General features: G+C 49.6%; 1 protein-coding gene across 1 annotated transcript; it reads left to right on the top strand.

Annotated features, from left to right (window-relative positions):
• Positions 1-12,830: 12,830 nt before the first annotated feature.
• Positions 12,831-14,827, top strand: LOC120668562 (polyubiquitin 11-like). The gene is made up of 2 exons (XM_039948303.1): positions 12,831-12,989; positions 13,883-14,827. The coding sequence occupies exon 2, from the start codon at positions 13,883-13,885 to the stop codon at positions 14,570-14,572; it is 690 nt and encodes a 229-aa protein (XP_039804237.1). The 5' UTR covers positions 12,831-12,989; the 3' UTR covers positions 14,573-14,827.
• Positions 14,828-15,016: the final 189 nt, after the last annotated feature.

The following is a 15,016-nucleotide window of genomic DNA, read 5'->3' as shown; positions in this document are numbered from 1 at the left end:
ACTACAGAATAAGCCTTTGTTCTAGATCATTTATCCCGGTTACCTTTGGGCCCGGGACAAAAGGTGGCTTTTGTCCCGGGTCCAAAGGCTAGCCGGGCCAGCGGGGGGGGGGGACAAGGGCCTTTTGTCCCGGGTGGAGCCACCAACCGGGACAAAAGGCCCCCCTTTTGTCCCGGTTGGTGGCTCCACCCGGGACAAAAGGTCCAACCTCTTTTATCCCGGTTGGTAACACCAACCCGGACAAAAGGGTGACCCTTTTATCCCGGTTGGTGGTACCAACCGGGACAAAAGGACCCTTTTGTCCCGGTTGGTGTTACCAACCCGGACAAAAGGCCCCTCCACGTGATAGTTCAAAAGGGAGTTATTCTTTACTGAGTCACATGTACTACTTAGTTGAGTTGGCAAGGAAGTCATGCGCTAGGCAATAGGTCTTGGGTTCCAATCCCGCAGGGCGCAAATATTTTTTAGCGCGAGGGACATTTTGTCCCGGTTCTACCACCCGGGACAAAAGCCTCCAGCGCTTTTGTCCCGGCGGCCTTGTCCCGGTTCCAAAACCGGGACAAATAGCCCTTTGGAACCGGGACAAATGGCCCGATCTGTAGTAGTGTATGGAACCAATGGTAGTTTCGGAGAACTTTTAAGGTTGTTTCATTGTTTGAACCCGTAGAAAATTGAGATTTAAGTCAGCCTAAACAAAGATTCATGATCATCCATGCTACCATTTTTTTTTTGCGTGGTCCATGCTACCATTTCAGTGTACCTATACGGCTATACCGCCATGCTATGCCAATGACACGTCAATATGCGGGCTCTGGTCCCACATGTGAGATAGACTGACGATATCTCCGATTACAATCGGGGCGGGGGAGGCGCCGGCCCAGCTCGGCCATGTCGGCCGAAATTCTGTGGCCCGTGCGATTTCTATCGCCTAGTTCGCGTGCATGCCGGATCGGCAGCCGGGCAGCTTTGCCGGTGCTTATCCGGGGAGTAGTTGTTGCTTCGCTTGGTCTTTCACGCATGGTGAATCGAGCAGTTGTCTTGCTGTTGCTGCGCGAACCTCTCGCCGACAGGTACGCTCTCTTCGGCACGACACGTGGTTTTTTACTGCTGTGGAGCGTCGCTGTCCGGACGATCCGGGATAAATTCCACCCCGCCGCCAATTGACTGATCCTCATCCTGTGTTTGTGTTTAGTTCCTCCTTCAATTTTTTTTTTTTAAAAACTTGCTATTTAGAAGTATTAACCTACTAAAGAACACACCTTAAACGGTCACTTGCAGTGCTGGAATCCTATGTAATATATGCAGACCAATTACGATGTAATATACCTTCTACTAGTCCCTATTTTCATTTCCATAATGATCACCTCTAGAACACTATAGTTCGCGCGCATGGGCACGCGCCAAACACTAGTAAATAGAAGGTGTTGTTGACACTCAAAATTGGCAAATACCGAGTTTGCTGGATAATCTGGGCGAACTGGTCAGGCCGGTCATATAAACCGGTCAGACCAGTCTGGGTAACAATGTCAAAATACCAATTGAACTGCACCATTGCATAGATCTCGTCGAGACGATTGAAATGCATATATAGAACGTCCAATTTGGACTCCAGATGAGGAAGTTATGCCGCCCGAAAGACTTGCACCCCAGTCTGAATGGTCATACCAATCCTGGACGGTCAGACCGGTCCGAAACAGCCAATCCGAGTTAGAAATTGTATTTGACACGGAATTTATTAGAATTTCGACTCCTAACGGATATAGACCTCCCCACCCTATATATATATGAAGGGCTACGGCCGATTGAGGAAACGCTAATCGAATCAACACATTTATCATTTATTTTTATCTCCAAATCCTAGTTTTTCTAACCCTTTGCTGTGCTTCGTTTGTCTGTACGGCATTCGAGGGCGTTCTGGGTGGCCTGCCGACTCCAGGACAACTCTAGATCTGCGAGCTCCAACGGGTCCCTCCTGAGCTCACAATTTTAGGTTTTTGTGGCGTCTCTGCCTCAACCGATTTGACTAGTCTGAAGAACCAGTCTGACCTGTCTGCGCATAACCTTGCTGATGAGGATTATTTACGATCCGCGCGTGCTAGCGCTTTTGTGTGTTGACCAGATTTGCATCAACAGGTGCACCTCAAATGGTGATGAAACTGTTAGTAGAAAAAACACAGCACAGTGGCAGGCCCCCCTTCTCACAACACTTTGCTTCCTTTTCACTTTTTTTTTTACCTCAGCCCAATTTAGCAGCTCAGCCCAACTGGAAACCGTGCCAACTTCCAGCCCTCAAACCCTCTGCTATGGCTGGGCATAATACCCGAAGCCCGAAGCCCGAATCCGAAAAACCCGAGCCCGAACCCGAAAAATCCGAACCCGAAAAACCCGAACCCCCATTCGGGTTCTAACCCACGGTACCCGAAATTATTACGGGTAGTTCGGGTATTAGGTCACGGTACCCGAATTACCCGAACTACCCGAAAACAGAGCCATCAGCAAACAGAGCAGCCGTGGAGAAGTCAACACCTCCACGCTAGCAGAGGACAGACAAGGCACGGCCGACAGCAGAGCAACCCCGACCAAGAACCGAGGACTAGGTCCCCAGCAGAGGAGGGGGAGGAGATCTGGCATCCGCGAGCAGAAGGAATCGAAAGGCAATGGGGAGGAACACCAAATCAAGAACTCGGTAGAGCATCCAGCAGCGGAGTCGAGGGGATCAAGGTGGGAGAGCCGAGCAAGAAGCCACCAGATGCACACCGGCGGCGGCGGGGGGAGCAGGATGCTGCCGCCGAAACAGCTGCTGACCATCATCATCGTCATCTTCTCCACGCTCTCCTTCATCAAGCTGCTCCTGCTCACCAGCTCCTCGTCCGGGGGCCGGGCCTCCTCCCCCCGCAGCCCGGCGTGGGACGCCGGCGGCGGCAACGGGACGGCCAGGAGCGCGCTCGCCGCCAAGGAGCTCGCGCTGCTCCGCTCCCTCGTCGCCGCGCGCGCGCCGTGCAGGCTGCTGGTGTTTGGCCTCTCCCCGCAGCTCCTCGCGCTCGCCAGGCCCCCAGACGACCAGACCCCCGCGCCCCGCCGCCACCAGACCCCGCGCCCCACCGGCGCCGCCCCACCCCCACCCCCAGTACGCCCGCGCCGCCGCCGCCGCCCCCAGGCCTCCAGTACGCCGCGCCGCCGCCGCCACTCCGTGAGCGCGAGCTTCAGGGGCGGAGGCGATGGCACGACGCGCGGAGGCGAAGTCGCAGCCGGCCACCCTCTCCGGTCGCCGCTCCCTTCCTCCCTCACCGGCACTGCCCTCTCTCTCTCCACCTCGCGTCCCCGCCGGTCCCGAGTGGCGAGTGCCGCGGCGCCGCCCTCGCCACCCGCCGCTGCGCATCGATCTGGGGGAGAGAAGGAGCACCGGCGCCTTGCAGTTGCAAATCGGAGGACCTCGGGTATATCGGGTATACCCGAACCCGAACCCGAAATTGCGGGTACCCGAATTGTCGGGTAGTGATTTTTCAAAGTTAAAATCGGGTAGCATTTTCTGTTACCCGAATTTTGTATTACCCGAATTACCCGACCCGAAAAATTCGGGTAACCCGAATGCCCAGTCATGCCCTCTGCGGCCCAAATTGCGTCTCCTCTCGGTCCCAGAGTCCACACACACTGGGAGTCCGGAGTTTTTTTTTAATATTTTTTTATTCGATTTATCAAAAATATATGTGGCTATTTTTTTTCAAAAATGTCACCCTGCCGCCGGTTCGTTTGGCGGTAAGGAGTTGCCGCCGGTTCGTTTGGCGGTAAGGAGTTACCGCCGGATGAACCGGCGGTAAGATCCTTGGCCCACGGCCCATGGAAGCTACCGCCGTTTGATCCGGCAGTAGCTCCTTACCGCCAAACGAACCGGCGGTAAGTGCTACCGCCGCGCTGTAGCCCGGCTATAGCCGGCTGTAGCTGCCCTGTAGACGGCAGCGCCCTACCGCCGTTTGAAACGGCGGTAGGTGTTCCCACAATTTATTTTTAATTATTTTATATGCTTTCACTGCTATAATTAATTGTATAATTATTTTAAAGACTGTCTGAACTGTAATTATTTTCTTTACGTTTAGAGATATTTCAGAAAATAATAGAGATAGCGGAGGTTAGGGAAATATTTTTTTTAAATTTATACAAATTAGATTTAACTCTAATAGTCTGTGAAAATATATTTTCATGAGATATTCATGAGTTTCAATTACGATTTCGATGTCTTGTCACCTTGCATCAGATTCTTCTGCACCCCCGCTATAATTAAAAATGTGGGAGTACCTACCGCCGTTTCAAACGGCGATAGACATGCGTGAACCATGTCTATAGACCAAATAGCTCCATCTATAAATAAAACATCGCCCCATCTCATATGAAGTCAGTAGCCATCTCATACGAAGTCTTTAGCCATCCACGCACGGCCACCATGTCTTCCTCTGGTTCTACCTACATTCCGTGGAACAAGATTAGAGAACCTGTGCCTCAAGGAGTGCAGGTTCCAATGTGCTTCTGCGGTTCGTTGTGCAAGCTGATGGAGTCCAAAGTTTTGGGCGATGACTTCGGCAGGAGGTTCTTCATGCGTGAGAACTACGAGTACGATCCGCCAAAGCGCTACGGCAAGGACAAAGCGAAGGTATCACCTCGCACTATCTAGTTTGCGCCTTCGGAGTTCAGTATGTTAATTCTAACTCGGCTTGGAAATAGAGTCCACCACCTCTTTGTGATTTCATACAGTGGCTGGACACGGAGCAATCGACCGAAGCTAAGGAACACGTTGAGCGCCAAGCAAGGTGGGCTGCAGAAAGGTGGCAGCGAATGCTGCAAGAGGAAAAAATGGAGGAGAAGCGCAATAAAGATAAAGAAGAGATCGAGAAGAGGTTCGCAGAAGTGGAACGTCGGCAGGCGGAGGAGCGTGAAGCTGATAGGGAGAGAAAACGAGAGAGGGCCCGCCGTGCGAAGGAGGCGGGACCCGAGGCTATTAGGAAGGGGAAGTATCCTCGGTGCACTCAGTAGATGACTATCATGTAATGTTCGAATTTCATATTCCCTAAGGCATGTTAGATCTAGATGGAACACGACGTTAGCGTGTTCCATGTACATGGCAGTGCAATTGTTATTGTAATTTCAATAACAACCGAGCATTACCCATGCGTGTGGGCATTTGAAGAAACGCCGACCGTCATCCATCCCGTCGGTGCACATCTGCACTAAGCAGTCCTCACCATGTCTGCATTTTGGCCACGTTTCTCTACGGTTATCGTATTGTCGAATAGGAGTTTCATTGGTAAATTCAGTCTTGTGCTGTGGCGGAAACTCAAACACTGGTTCCGGAAAGGAATCAGGTCCAAGAGGCCCCTCCCATATTATGGGGTCTCCCTTTCTTCCCCCTTTTCCTTTCCCAAAACCGTAGTAATTCTTCCCGCTAGACCCACCTCCAGACATTGGGTATACAATGAGCTTTGGTGTTTGAGTGGTGCTGGGAGTTCACAAGCTTGTGAGTATTTATAGGCGCAGAAAGGTCTGATACCCGGAGTGTGGAGTGTAAATGTACATGATAAGCCTACTGTATTCGCACGCTCCACAGCGCTCACTCCTACCACTTTAAACACGGACACGACCTCTCGTTGCTCTTGATTTGTACCCTCGCACGCTCAACACCGCTCACTCCTCCCACTTTAAACAACGACACGACGTCTCACTGCTCATGACTTCAGCACTTGCACGCTCCACAGCGCTCACTCGTGATTATTGTACTGCAATGACATATCCCATCGCCCGGAGCACTGCACCGGCCTACTCATCATAATGGTACGTAATGGACACATCGAATCATAGTTTGCATATGCATACATAACATAGTATGACAGAACAAAGTAATTAACAAGCTACAACCTGTAAACTAGATGTGTCCGCGCTTGCCCCCTCTCCTCCTGCCACGTCGCTCTGCAGCTGGCCCGCCCTAGTGTGGTGCTGCAAGTACGTCAGTGGCTCCGGTGGGATGGTCTGGCGAGTGGACCGACGACCCTGCTCAGGAACAGGCGTCTGCTCCACCTGACTGTAGTCCTGCGTCGCGAGTGGGGCACCCCCCAGCTGTGAAGTGCCGACGACCTCCTGCGTCGGTGCAGAAGAGAAGAACGTGTTCACCCACTCCATCTGCGCGAGGTCGTCCACCTCCTGAATCTCCTCGTCGTCGTCTGTCCCTCCCACCTGTCGGTACTCTGATTCACAAACTTCAATCCATCAATATTCAATTAAAAATTCCCTTGTTACCGCAAACTAACAACTGGTCTTACACGTACCTAAATCGTGTATTGGACGACGAAGAGACGAAGATCCAGCGCCGTAGGGATCCATCGACGGAAACAGCGACGAGCCGGGCGCTACACGAATTAGAAGTACAAGTTAATGAATAAAGTTTTACATGATACGATATTGTAAGTGACACGAGGTTAGAGTACGATTTACCTGCCGAGTACAAATGTGCCGGTCGCGACACGTACGTGGGCCGAACTGCAGAACCCGAAGGTGTCGCCATCGTGTCAGGTGGCGGTGGTGGTGGACCTGACTGTGCCGCGGGTGCAGACCGTCGTGACGATGGACCGGTCACAGGAACCGGCCCCGAACTGCGAGGTGGGAGGAAGGTGTCGTCCTCACGACAGGTCACAGCTCGTCGGAATCGCTTGCACATATCGACGATCTTTTGCAGCGTGCTCTGGTGCTGGGCGGGCGTCATGTCATGGTAATGGCCCATACTCGACGAAGCCTCGGACTCAATCGCTCGTATGACATCGTACTGTACCGAGAAAGTAGTAACATCATATGCAACCAGTTTTTTTACTGCAAAATCAATCAGAGAAACATACCGCTATGGCGAAGTTCTGGTCTCGAACTACGGGGTACGTCTCCGACACCCTTGCGGCCTCGATCGGAGCCTCTGGTGGAACGTGCACGACACGTGTGCGCGTCCTCGACAGGTACCACCGTAGGTAGTCCGCGAACGCCTCGTCGCTGTGCGGCCGATCCTCGAAAACGACGTCGTCGAGGGCCGCGGCCCAAGAGTCGATGTAAGGACGGATCTTGTCGGCCCACCGCGAGCCTGGTGGCTGACCCTGCCGTGTCCACCTATAATAGAAAGCTTGAGCGATTCAATGATAAATGGTAGGTTAAAAAAATGATGAATTATTAACAAAACTATTTATTCGGTACCTGTGGACGTGGGCCTCCACTGAGTGCACAATCGGGACCGGGGTCTGCTGGTAGAGACCGAACTGCCTCATAACCCGGTGAACGTGGTACTCCTCGACGTGGATGTCGTAAAGGATCGGCTTACTCGTCATCCAGTACTCGTGATCTCGCAGGCATAAGGACGAAAGACCGCTCGGTGCCCGGGCGTAAATGTCGGCTGCAGTGTACGGAGTCCACCTCACGTCCGTGTCCACAAGAGCGTCAAACTATCCAACGAAGTCGTGGTACGACTTCCTCGTCTGCACGCCGACCCAAGAAGGCTGCATAATGAAAAAAATAAGTTAACCGCTAAATCGTACATTTGTGCACGCATGTAACAATAAGTAAAACAAACGATGTAACGTACCCTCCTGAGGCACCACAACGAACCCGTCGTCGGTCTGTCGACGTCGTCGTGGTCTGCGGACAGCTGGATGTACGGCTCGAAGTCCATCTCTGGCCTACCGACGGGAAAGCGCTCGTAAGATCAGAGTGTAACAGTAGAGGACACCCAACAAAAAAGGGCTCATCTGCTGAGACCTTCGTCACGCCCGTGCAAAGACCCCTGTAACTCACAGCCAAAACAGCAGAACCCCAGCTGAACTGTGGGATCTCGTGAAGTGGAGCGTCAGCTATCGACCTCGCCAAAGGAATGAGCTGTTTGGGGCACGAGTCACCCTGCGAGCTGCAGAACATGACCCAGCCGAACAGCCACAGTAAGTAGGCCTCGAAGTGCCTGGTAACCGTAAAGTCGTCTGCGTCTGCCCTCATGTAGTCCGCCTTCAAAATGGTACGAGTCGTCAATGCAAATACGTATCAATATAAGTACGGAAAGAATCAACATTTTTGTACTCACACTAAACTGTAGAAGCCACCTCTTTGTAGGTCCGTGTGCGTGGTTCGCAGGCAAGGGCCGGTACGGCAACGCTAGCTCGTTGCGCTGAACCCCGGCGAACCGAGCCAAAAGGTCGTCGCGCCACGAGAGTCCCACGTCCTCTGCACCCACAGCTCGTCCAGCACACGGCAAGCCTAGAAGCATCGCCACGTCCTGAAGAGTATGGGTCATCTCACCGACCGGGAGGTGAAACGTGTGCGTCTCCGGACGCCATCTGTCAAGAAGTGCCGCGAGGAGGGACATGTCGAACTGGAACCGTGGAGCCCTGTCCCTAGGTCGACGTGCAGGGTCCGCCATATCTCCCTCCACAAGTCGCGCAATCGGGAGAAGACCTGAAGCGCTTAACCTGCATCGCGAAAATGAAAATCAAGTTAGAACAAAAGGTTAAGGAAACAATTAAAATATGTGACAAATGTAACCCGTACCTAGGAACCCAGCGACGGTGAATCGGCATCGTCGACATGGGCACACGAGCCCGAAACGTCCCTAAGCTGATGCCACGGACCGCAGACATGTACGACCGGTGGCGCTTGTCGACGAGAGCATCTAGCAACTCAGGGGTAGCTACTTCCTCGTGCGCCATACCTGTATAATGAGATTTATTACAAATAATTTCATAACATAAATAACAATATTAAGCATAATAACATTAACGTAAAACAATACTAAATAAAATTTCAGAACATAAATTAAGTAATACAACAAATATTTAATAAAATACTAAATAAAACATAACGTAATAAACTTATAAATGATGCACAACAAATTACATATTATATAACTTCAATTTCCAATTACACCAATAAAGTTAAACATACATTTGCGCCACATATTACAACAAATATTCGTACGCCAAGACGAAATCAGTTTACGACATATTAGTTCATAATATTACATAATTTAACATCGAACATGATTCAATAGCGAATGACACAAATGACAATCGTCATCGATCACATAAGGCCATCGTTGTTAGGACGGCGGCCACGACGACCCGTTGCCTGCGGTGCCGGATTTGGAGCAGCTTCTGATGGGCCCGCTCCATCTATGCGGCCACCATAACTCAATGCCGTACAATACTTGTATGTATGACCCGTCTCATGGCACTTCGAGCAGAGGCGGACATCTCGACCAGCCTCCGATCGATCCATGTTATTTCTAATGCGTTTCTTCTTGCGTCGGCCCACCCCTTGAAACATTTCTGGATCTGGATCCGGAATGTAAGTTGCATTGTGTCCAGGATCAGTTATGAAGTCTCCAAGGATGCGAAACCCATATATCTCGTGCTTCCAAGTCATCCAAATAGTTTCCTTCATGAAGTAATTTGAGACATACATACGAGCCTGTAGTCCACCAGCTTCAAAACAGGCAGCAATGACATGTGTGCACGGCGGGTGCAGCAGCTTTGGCTTATGACATGAGCAAATACAAGCATCAGGACGAAGAACACACTCCTGCACATGCTTCTCACGCCGGCCCCCTATTCGACCTTTGTCCCTACACATCACCTCGTACCGACGTTCCATAGAGCCAACTGGAGTCACCCGATGTAAACGGGCCTTTTTGAAAGCTTCCTCCATATGCTCCGTAACTTTGTATCCGTAACCTTTGCGATTATCGACCATATCTTTCTGTGCCACAGCGTAACGGTCCCTGAAGTACTCGCAAGTGCGATACAAGAAGAACTCCACGATCCCAACAAGTGGCAATGATCTTACACCACGCAGCACCCAATTGTATACCTCCACTAGGTTCGTAGTCATTAAACCGTACCTAGCACCTCCTTCATCAAACAGTAAAGCACATTTCTCTTTTGGTTCGTGCTCAATCCACTCAGAGAATGTCTTAATTGCCCTTCTCCTTTTGCGCCTGACATTCGGACCGTCCAAGCCCACATCTTCAAGCGAGACCTGGTCGTCGTCCTCTGTATTGACAGATCTCTTCGCTAGCTCCGCCGTTTGCTTTTTTGTTAGCTCATCCAATTTTTTCCATAGGAAGTTGAATTTCCTTTCCTGATTCTGGCTGCATAACCGCTTGAATAGCTTCATAAGGATTTTGTTCTTGAACTGGGTATGAAAGTTTGCCCCCATATGCCTCATGCACCACCTACTCTTTAGGTCCGGCCAAAGTGCAGTCCTACTACGCTCAGTAGAACCATTCTGTATGTCATCGATTGCTTGTAATATACCCTTGTGCCGATCATGAATCAAACACACGTTCTCTACATCTTTGACAATCATCTGCTTCACCCTCTGCAAAAACCAATACCAAGTATCCCCTGATTCTTTCCCCACAAAGGCAATTGCCAAAGGAAACAATTGTCTGTTACCATCAGCTGCAACAGCTGTGAGGATTGTGCCTTTATACCTTCCTGTCAAAAATGTCCCATCTATACAAATGACTGGCCGGCAGTGCGGAAACGCCTCAATGCAAGCGCCCAAGGCCAAGAACGACCGTTGGAGTACCTGCTTTCCAGGCTTCTGGGCACATGGATACGTTTTCAAGTCGTAGTAGCTACCAGAATTTCTAAGACATATAGTGTGCAGCAATGCCGGCATATTGTGATACGAAGCTTCATACGTCCCCCACCTCATCTATAGCGCTTTCTGTTTCGCTCTGTAAGCTTTGTTGTAGCTAATTTTATATTTAAACTCCTCCTCAACAGCACAAATAATTGACTTAGGTTCATAACTAGGATTGTCCACGATCAAAGGGTACATGTAGTTAGCTATGAAACCTGCACTGAGGTTGCGGTGCTGTGGTTCTAATTGCTCAAGCAGGCATGTGTGCTCCACAATTTTTTTGACCTCCCAGAAATCCTGCCACTTGCCCATAGAAGCATACACCCTGAAAGGACATTCGCTTCTCACACAATGCACGTCATATGTTCTCGGACTGCTCTTGACAACTTTGAACTATCTTTGCAAAGAGAGAGTCGACCAACATTTTATAGCTTCCTTCATGTTGTCACTATTGGCATACACCGAACCGATGCATATCTCATTTTGCCTGTACTTCCAAGGCACCGCTTCACCTTCATTTACACTTAATTTTGAAAAATCATAACCGGACCAGTTGTGTGGGACATGATAATCTCCGTCATCATCATCATCATCATCATCATCATCATCATCATCATCATCCGAGGAGTCATCATTCATTGCATTGTGCTGTTCTTCACCCTCCCTCTGAAACTCTTCAACTATCTCTGGAATGTTTTCCCCTTCATCAGCCTGACCAGTTGCTTGACGAGGTTCGTGTCCAGCATGTCTATCATCTTCTAAAATCTCGAGTTCACCACCTTCTTCATGAGATTCATGCATCGTCTCAGTTTCTTCCGATACTATATCTCCCTGGCCTTCATGATCCCCGCCCGCTTCAGTTCTAAAACTAATCTTCTCGAATGCTTGAACAAACAACACAAGCGGTAAGCCTCGGCTACTACTTATATTGACATAGTTCCTCCAGTTTTACGTCCCTTCAAGCGGCAATAGCTCCCAAAATACTGGTTCCCTTCGACTGGCCACTGCCATGACAGAGATCTCATGTTCATCTCGACTAAGGCCGAAAGCTTTAAATAGCCAATTGGATATTGAAATCCAAGTCCTCTCTCTAGCTCGGGGTATTTTTTTTGTGATCGAGCTAAACTCTGACAAATTTACCCCTTCAGGACCATATCTAACTTCTCCTGACCCATAGAACACTTGAAAATACAAATCATCTGACATGCCTGCCAATATTTACGACAATAATTACTCTTCCTTAGAATTTAATCAATGCTCCAAAATAATTCTGCTATTTTTACATATATCTTAATTATTTCTCTACAATTTTTATTACTGACAATAATTTCTATTTTTCTGTAATATAATATTAATTAATAATATTTTTATGAGACAAATATGTCTGTTTGAACTCATTAATATTTTCAATTATATTCGTATGTAAACTAATATTTTCAATTACATGTTCTACGATTTTGTATCGTAATAATTTATTTTCGAATCACTAATATTTCTATACATAAAAAACCAATTTCTACACATGAAACTATATTCAAATAATTACACGCTAAAAACTATTTCTACACATAAAACTATATTAAAAAACACTAATATTTCTAATTCTAATGTACCAACTATTATTACTAAAATTAAATTTTAAAATATACCTGCGATCCGAGTGGCGAGCGCCGCCTCGGTGCGGGAGAGCGCTGCGAGCGAGCCGCGCCGCCGGCAAAGCCCGGCACGCGTGCGGGAGCCGCGCGGGGGGCGGGCGTGCGCGCGGGCGCCGGGGCGGGCCGGCGGCGGCGCGGGCGGAGCGGGCGGGCGTCGGCGCGGGCGGCGGCGTGGGCGGAGTGAGCGGGCGGCGGCGCTGGGGGAGCGGGCGCGCGCGGTTTAATACGCCGGACCTTACCGCCGGTTGAAACGGCGATAGGTTCCAGCCGAACCTACCGCCGTTTCAACCGACGGTAAGGTCCGGCCCACCACGGCCCACGGCGGAACGATCCTACCGCCGATTTATCCGGCGGTAACAACCTTCCGCCGGATGAACCGGCGGCTGGGTGACATTTTTGAAAAAAAAATCACGAAATATATTTTTGATAAATAGAAAAAAATAAAAAAAATTCGGGAGTCCGGGATGCAACCGCCTCTCACCGCTGGGCCCACACCGTTCGGTGCCGACGTGCGGGGTAGGGGTAGCTTCACGGGTCTCTCCCCGTTTCCGCCCCGTCCCCCGTTCATAAATTGGCAGCCTCCCCTCGGTTCCTTATCCATCCAAAAAAATCCCCAATCTCTCGAAACAGTTCTCCGGGCGACCGAAGCGAGTCGAAGGAGTCTCTCACGATCCTCTCAAGGTATGCGAGTTCGATACCCCCCTCTCGGTCTCCCCATCTGCTGCGTCTTGTGTGATTCCCTTCGTGTTCCTGTTCGTCGTAGTCTCGTAGATGCACACATGTTGCTTAGGGTTTGATTAGGTTGAGCGCCTGTCCAGTTCTGCTTGCGTCATGCAATCAGTAGTCGATTTGCGGGTAGCGCTGTAGATCCGCGGTCTGCGATGAGGTTATTTGGTGTAGATCGGTGCTTTGTGATTTTTTTACGTTGTATTCGAGTATATTGGATAAGGTTGGACAGAGGGTTCGTTTGCCAGCACTAGGACTGGGCTCATGTCGGCATGCGCGGGATTCCGCGGCTGGACTTGTGTTTAATTGTTGATTCACGTATTCACGTTAGACTTATGTGATATGATTTAGATTGTTGGGTCGATTCATCTAGGTGATGTGGTTCTGATGGATGCGGTTGCTGTTTATTTTTAGTAGCTTTAATCTAGATCGGTGACTATAGTCTGATGATAACCACTAATTGCTGTGGAATTAATTAGTTCTCTGTTGATCAATGTGGATACCGCTGCTTCTCTTGGCTAATTGGTTCATGCATAGCTCATTTGGATACTGTAGCATAATTGCTTAATTGTTTCCTCAGCACGCATGTTAGATTTGTTATTGTACTTCGACACAGTGTCCAACTAGACCATGTCATATGCTGTCCACTTCTATTGCAATGATGTTTTGGTATTGTGTTAATCTGCAGTTAGTACGATGTACTTGTTCCACATAGTACACCGAGCCCTTTATAGACTTGATGATATGTTCATTAATTCTTTCATGTTCTGAATATCTGTTTCCATATAGAGATTTTATTTGAACTATCTATATATGGTGGCTTACTCTGCTTCTGCTAATTTTTGCAGATGCAGATCTTCGTTAAGACCCTCACTGGCAAGACCATCACACTCGAAGTTGAGTCCTCGGACACCATTGATAACGTCAAGGCTAAGATCCAGGACAAGGAAGGCATTCCTCCTGACCAGCAGAGGCTGATCTTTGCTGGCAAGCAGCTTGAGGATGGCCGCACCCTCGCTGATTACAACATTCAGAAGGAGTCGACCCTCCACCTAGTGCTCCGTCTGCGTGGTGGTATGCAGATTTTTGTCAAGACCCTCACTGGCAAGACCATTACCCTTGAGGTTGAGTCCTCGGATACGATCGACAATGTGAAGGCTAAGATCCAGGACAAGGAAGGCATCCCCCCTGACCAGCAGCGTCTCATCTTCGCTGGCAAGCAGCTTGAGGATGGCCGTACCCTCGCTGACTACAACATCCAGAAGGAGTCGACCCTTCACCTGGTGCTCCGCCTACGTGGTGGCATGCAGATCTTTGTCAAGACCCTCACTGGCAAGACCATCACCCTGGAGGTGGAATCCTCTGACACCATTGACAACGTGAAGGCAAAGATCCAGGATAAGGAGGGCATCCCCCCAGACCAGCAGCGTCTCATCTTTGCCGGCAAGCAGCTGGAGGATGGCCGCACCCTGGCGGACTACAACATCCAGAAGGAGTCCACCCTTCACCTGGTGCTCCGCCTCCGTGGTGGCCAGTAAGTCCCTGGCCATGGAGCTGGCTTTTGTCCCTGGGTTCACAAGTACGGTGCAGGTGCCTCCTGTGTCTCTGGAGATTGTCTGTGTTTTGGGTCTTGGTTGAGTCGTGGTCTTTTGTCTGTCCGATGTTGAGTCATGTGTGGTCCGGTTGTATTTGTGAACATTAGCTGCTGTGCAGCAGCTTCGTTGAACTATGTGATGAATAAGTGAACCCTGAACTTCATGTGGTAATCAGATTGTTCATGTTTTCTGCCTTTCTAGATATATCTTTGTTATGCACTATGCCCATGTTTGTGAACTGGAAGCAATATGTGCGTTGCTTAGCAATTCTGATGATGCTCAATATACTGACGATAGATGGTTTTGCAATTCTGCTACTTACTCAAATGCAGTTAAATTTTGGATCATTTTTCAGGTGGTCATGTGTGCTCTGGTTTTTGGGTTTGA

The sequence above is a fragment of the Panicum virgatum genome, chromosome 4N, assembly GCF_016808335.1.
Source record: "Panicum virgatum strain AP13 chromosome 4N, P.virgatum_v5, whole genome shotgun sequence".
NCBI lineage: Eukaryota > Viridiplantae > Streptophyta > Magnoliopsida > Poales > Poaceae > Panicum > Panicum virgatum.
The sequence above is the reverse complement of the archived record's forward strand: the minus strand, read 5'-3'. Positions and strand labels throughout refer to the sequence as shown.

What these genes read in the sequence shown, in the direction of transcription:
- LOC120668562 (XM_039948303.1), top strand. Translation starts at nt 13,883, where the DNA reads ATGCAGATCTTCGTTAAGACCCTCACTGGCAAGACCATCACACTCGAA.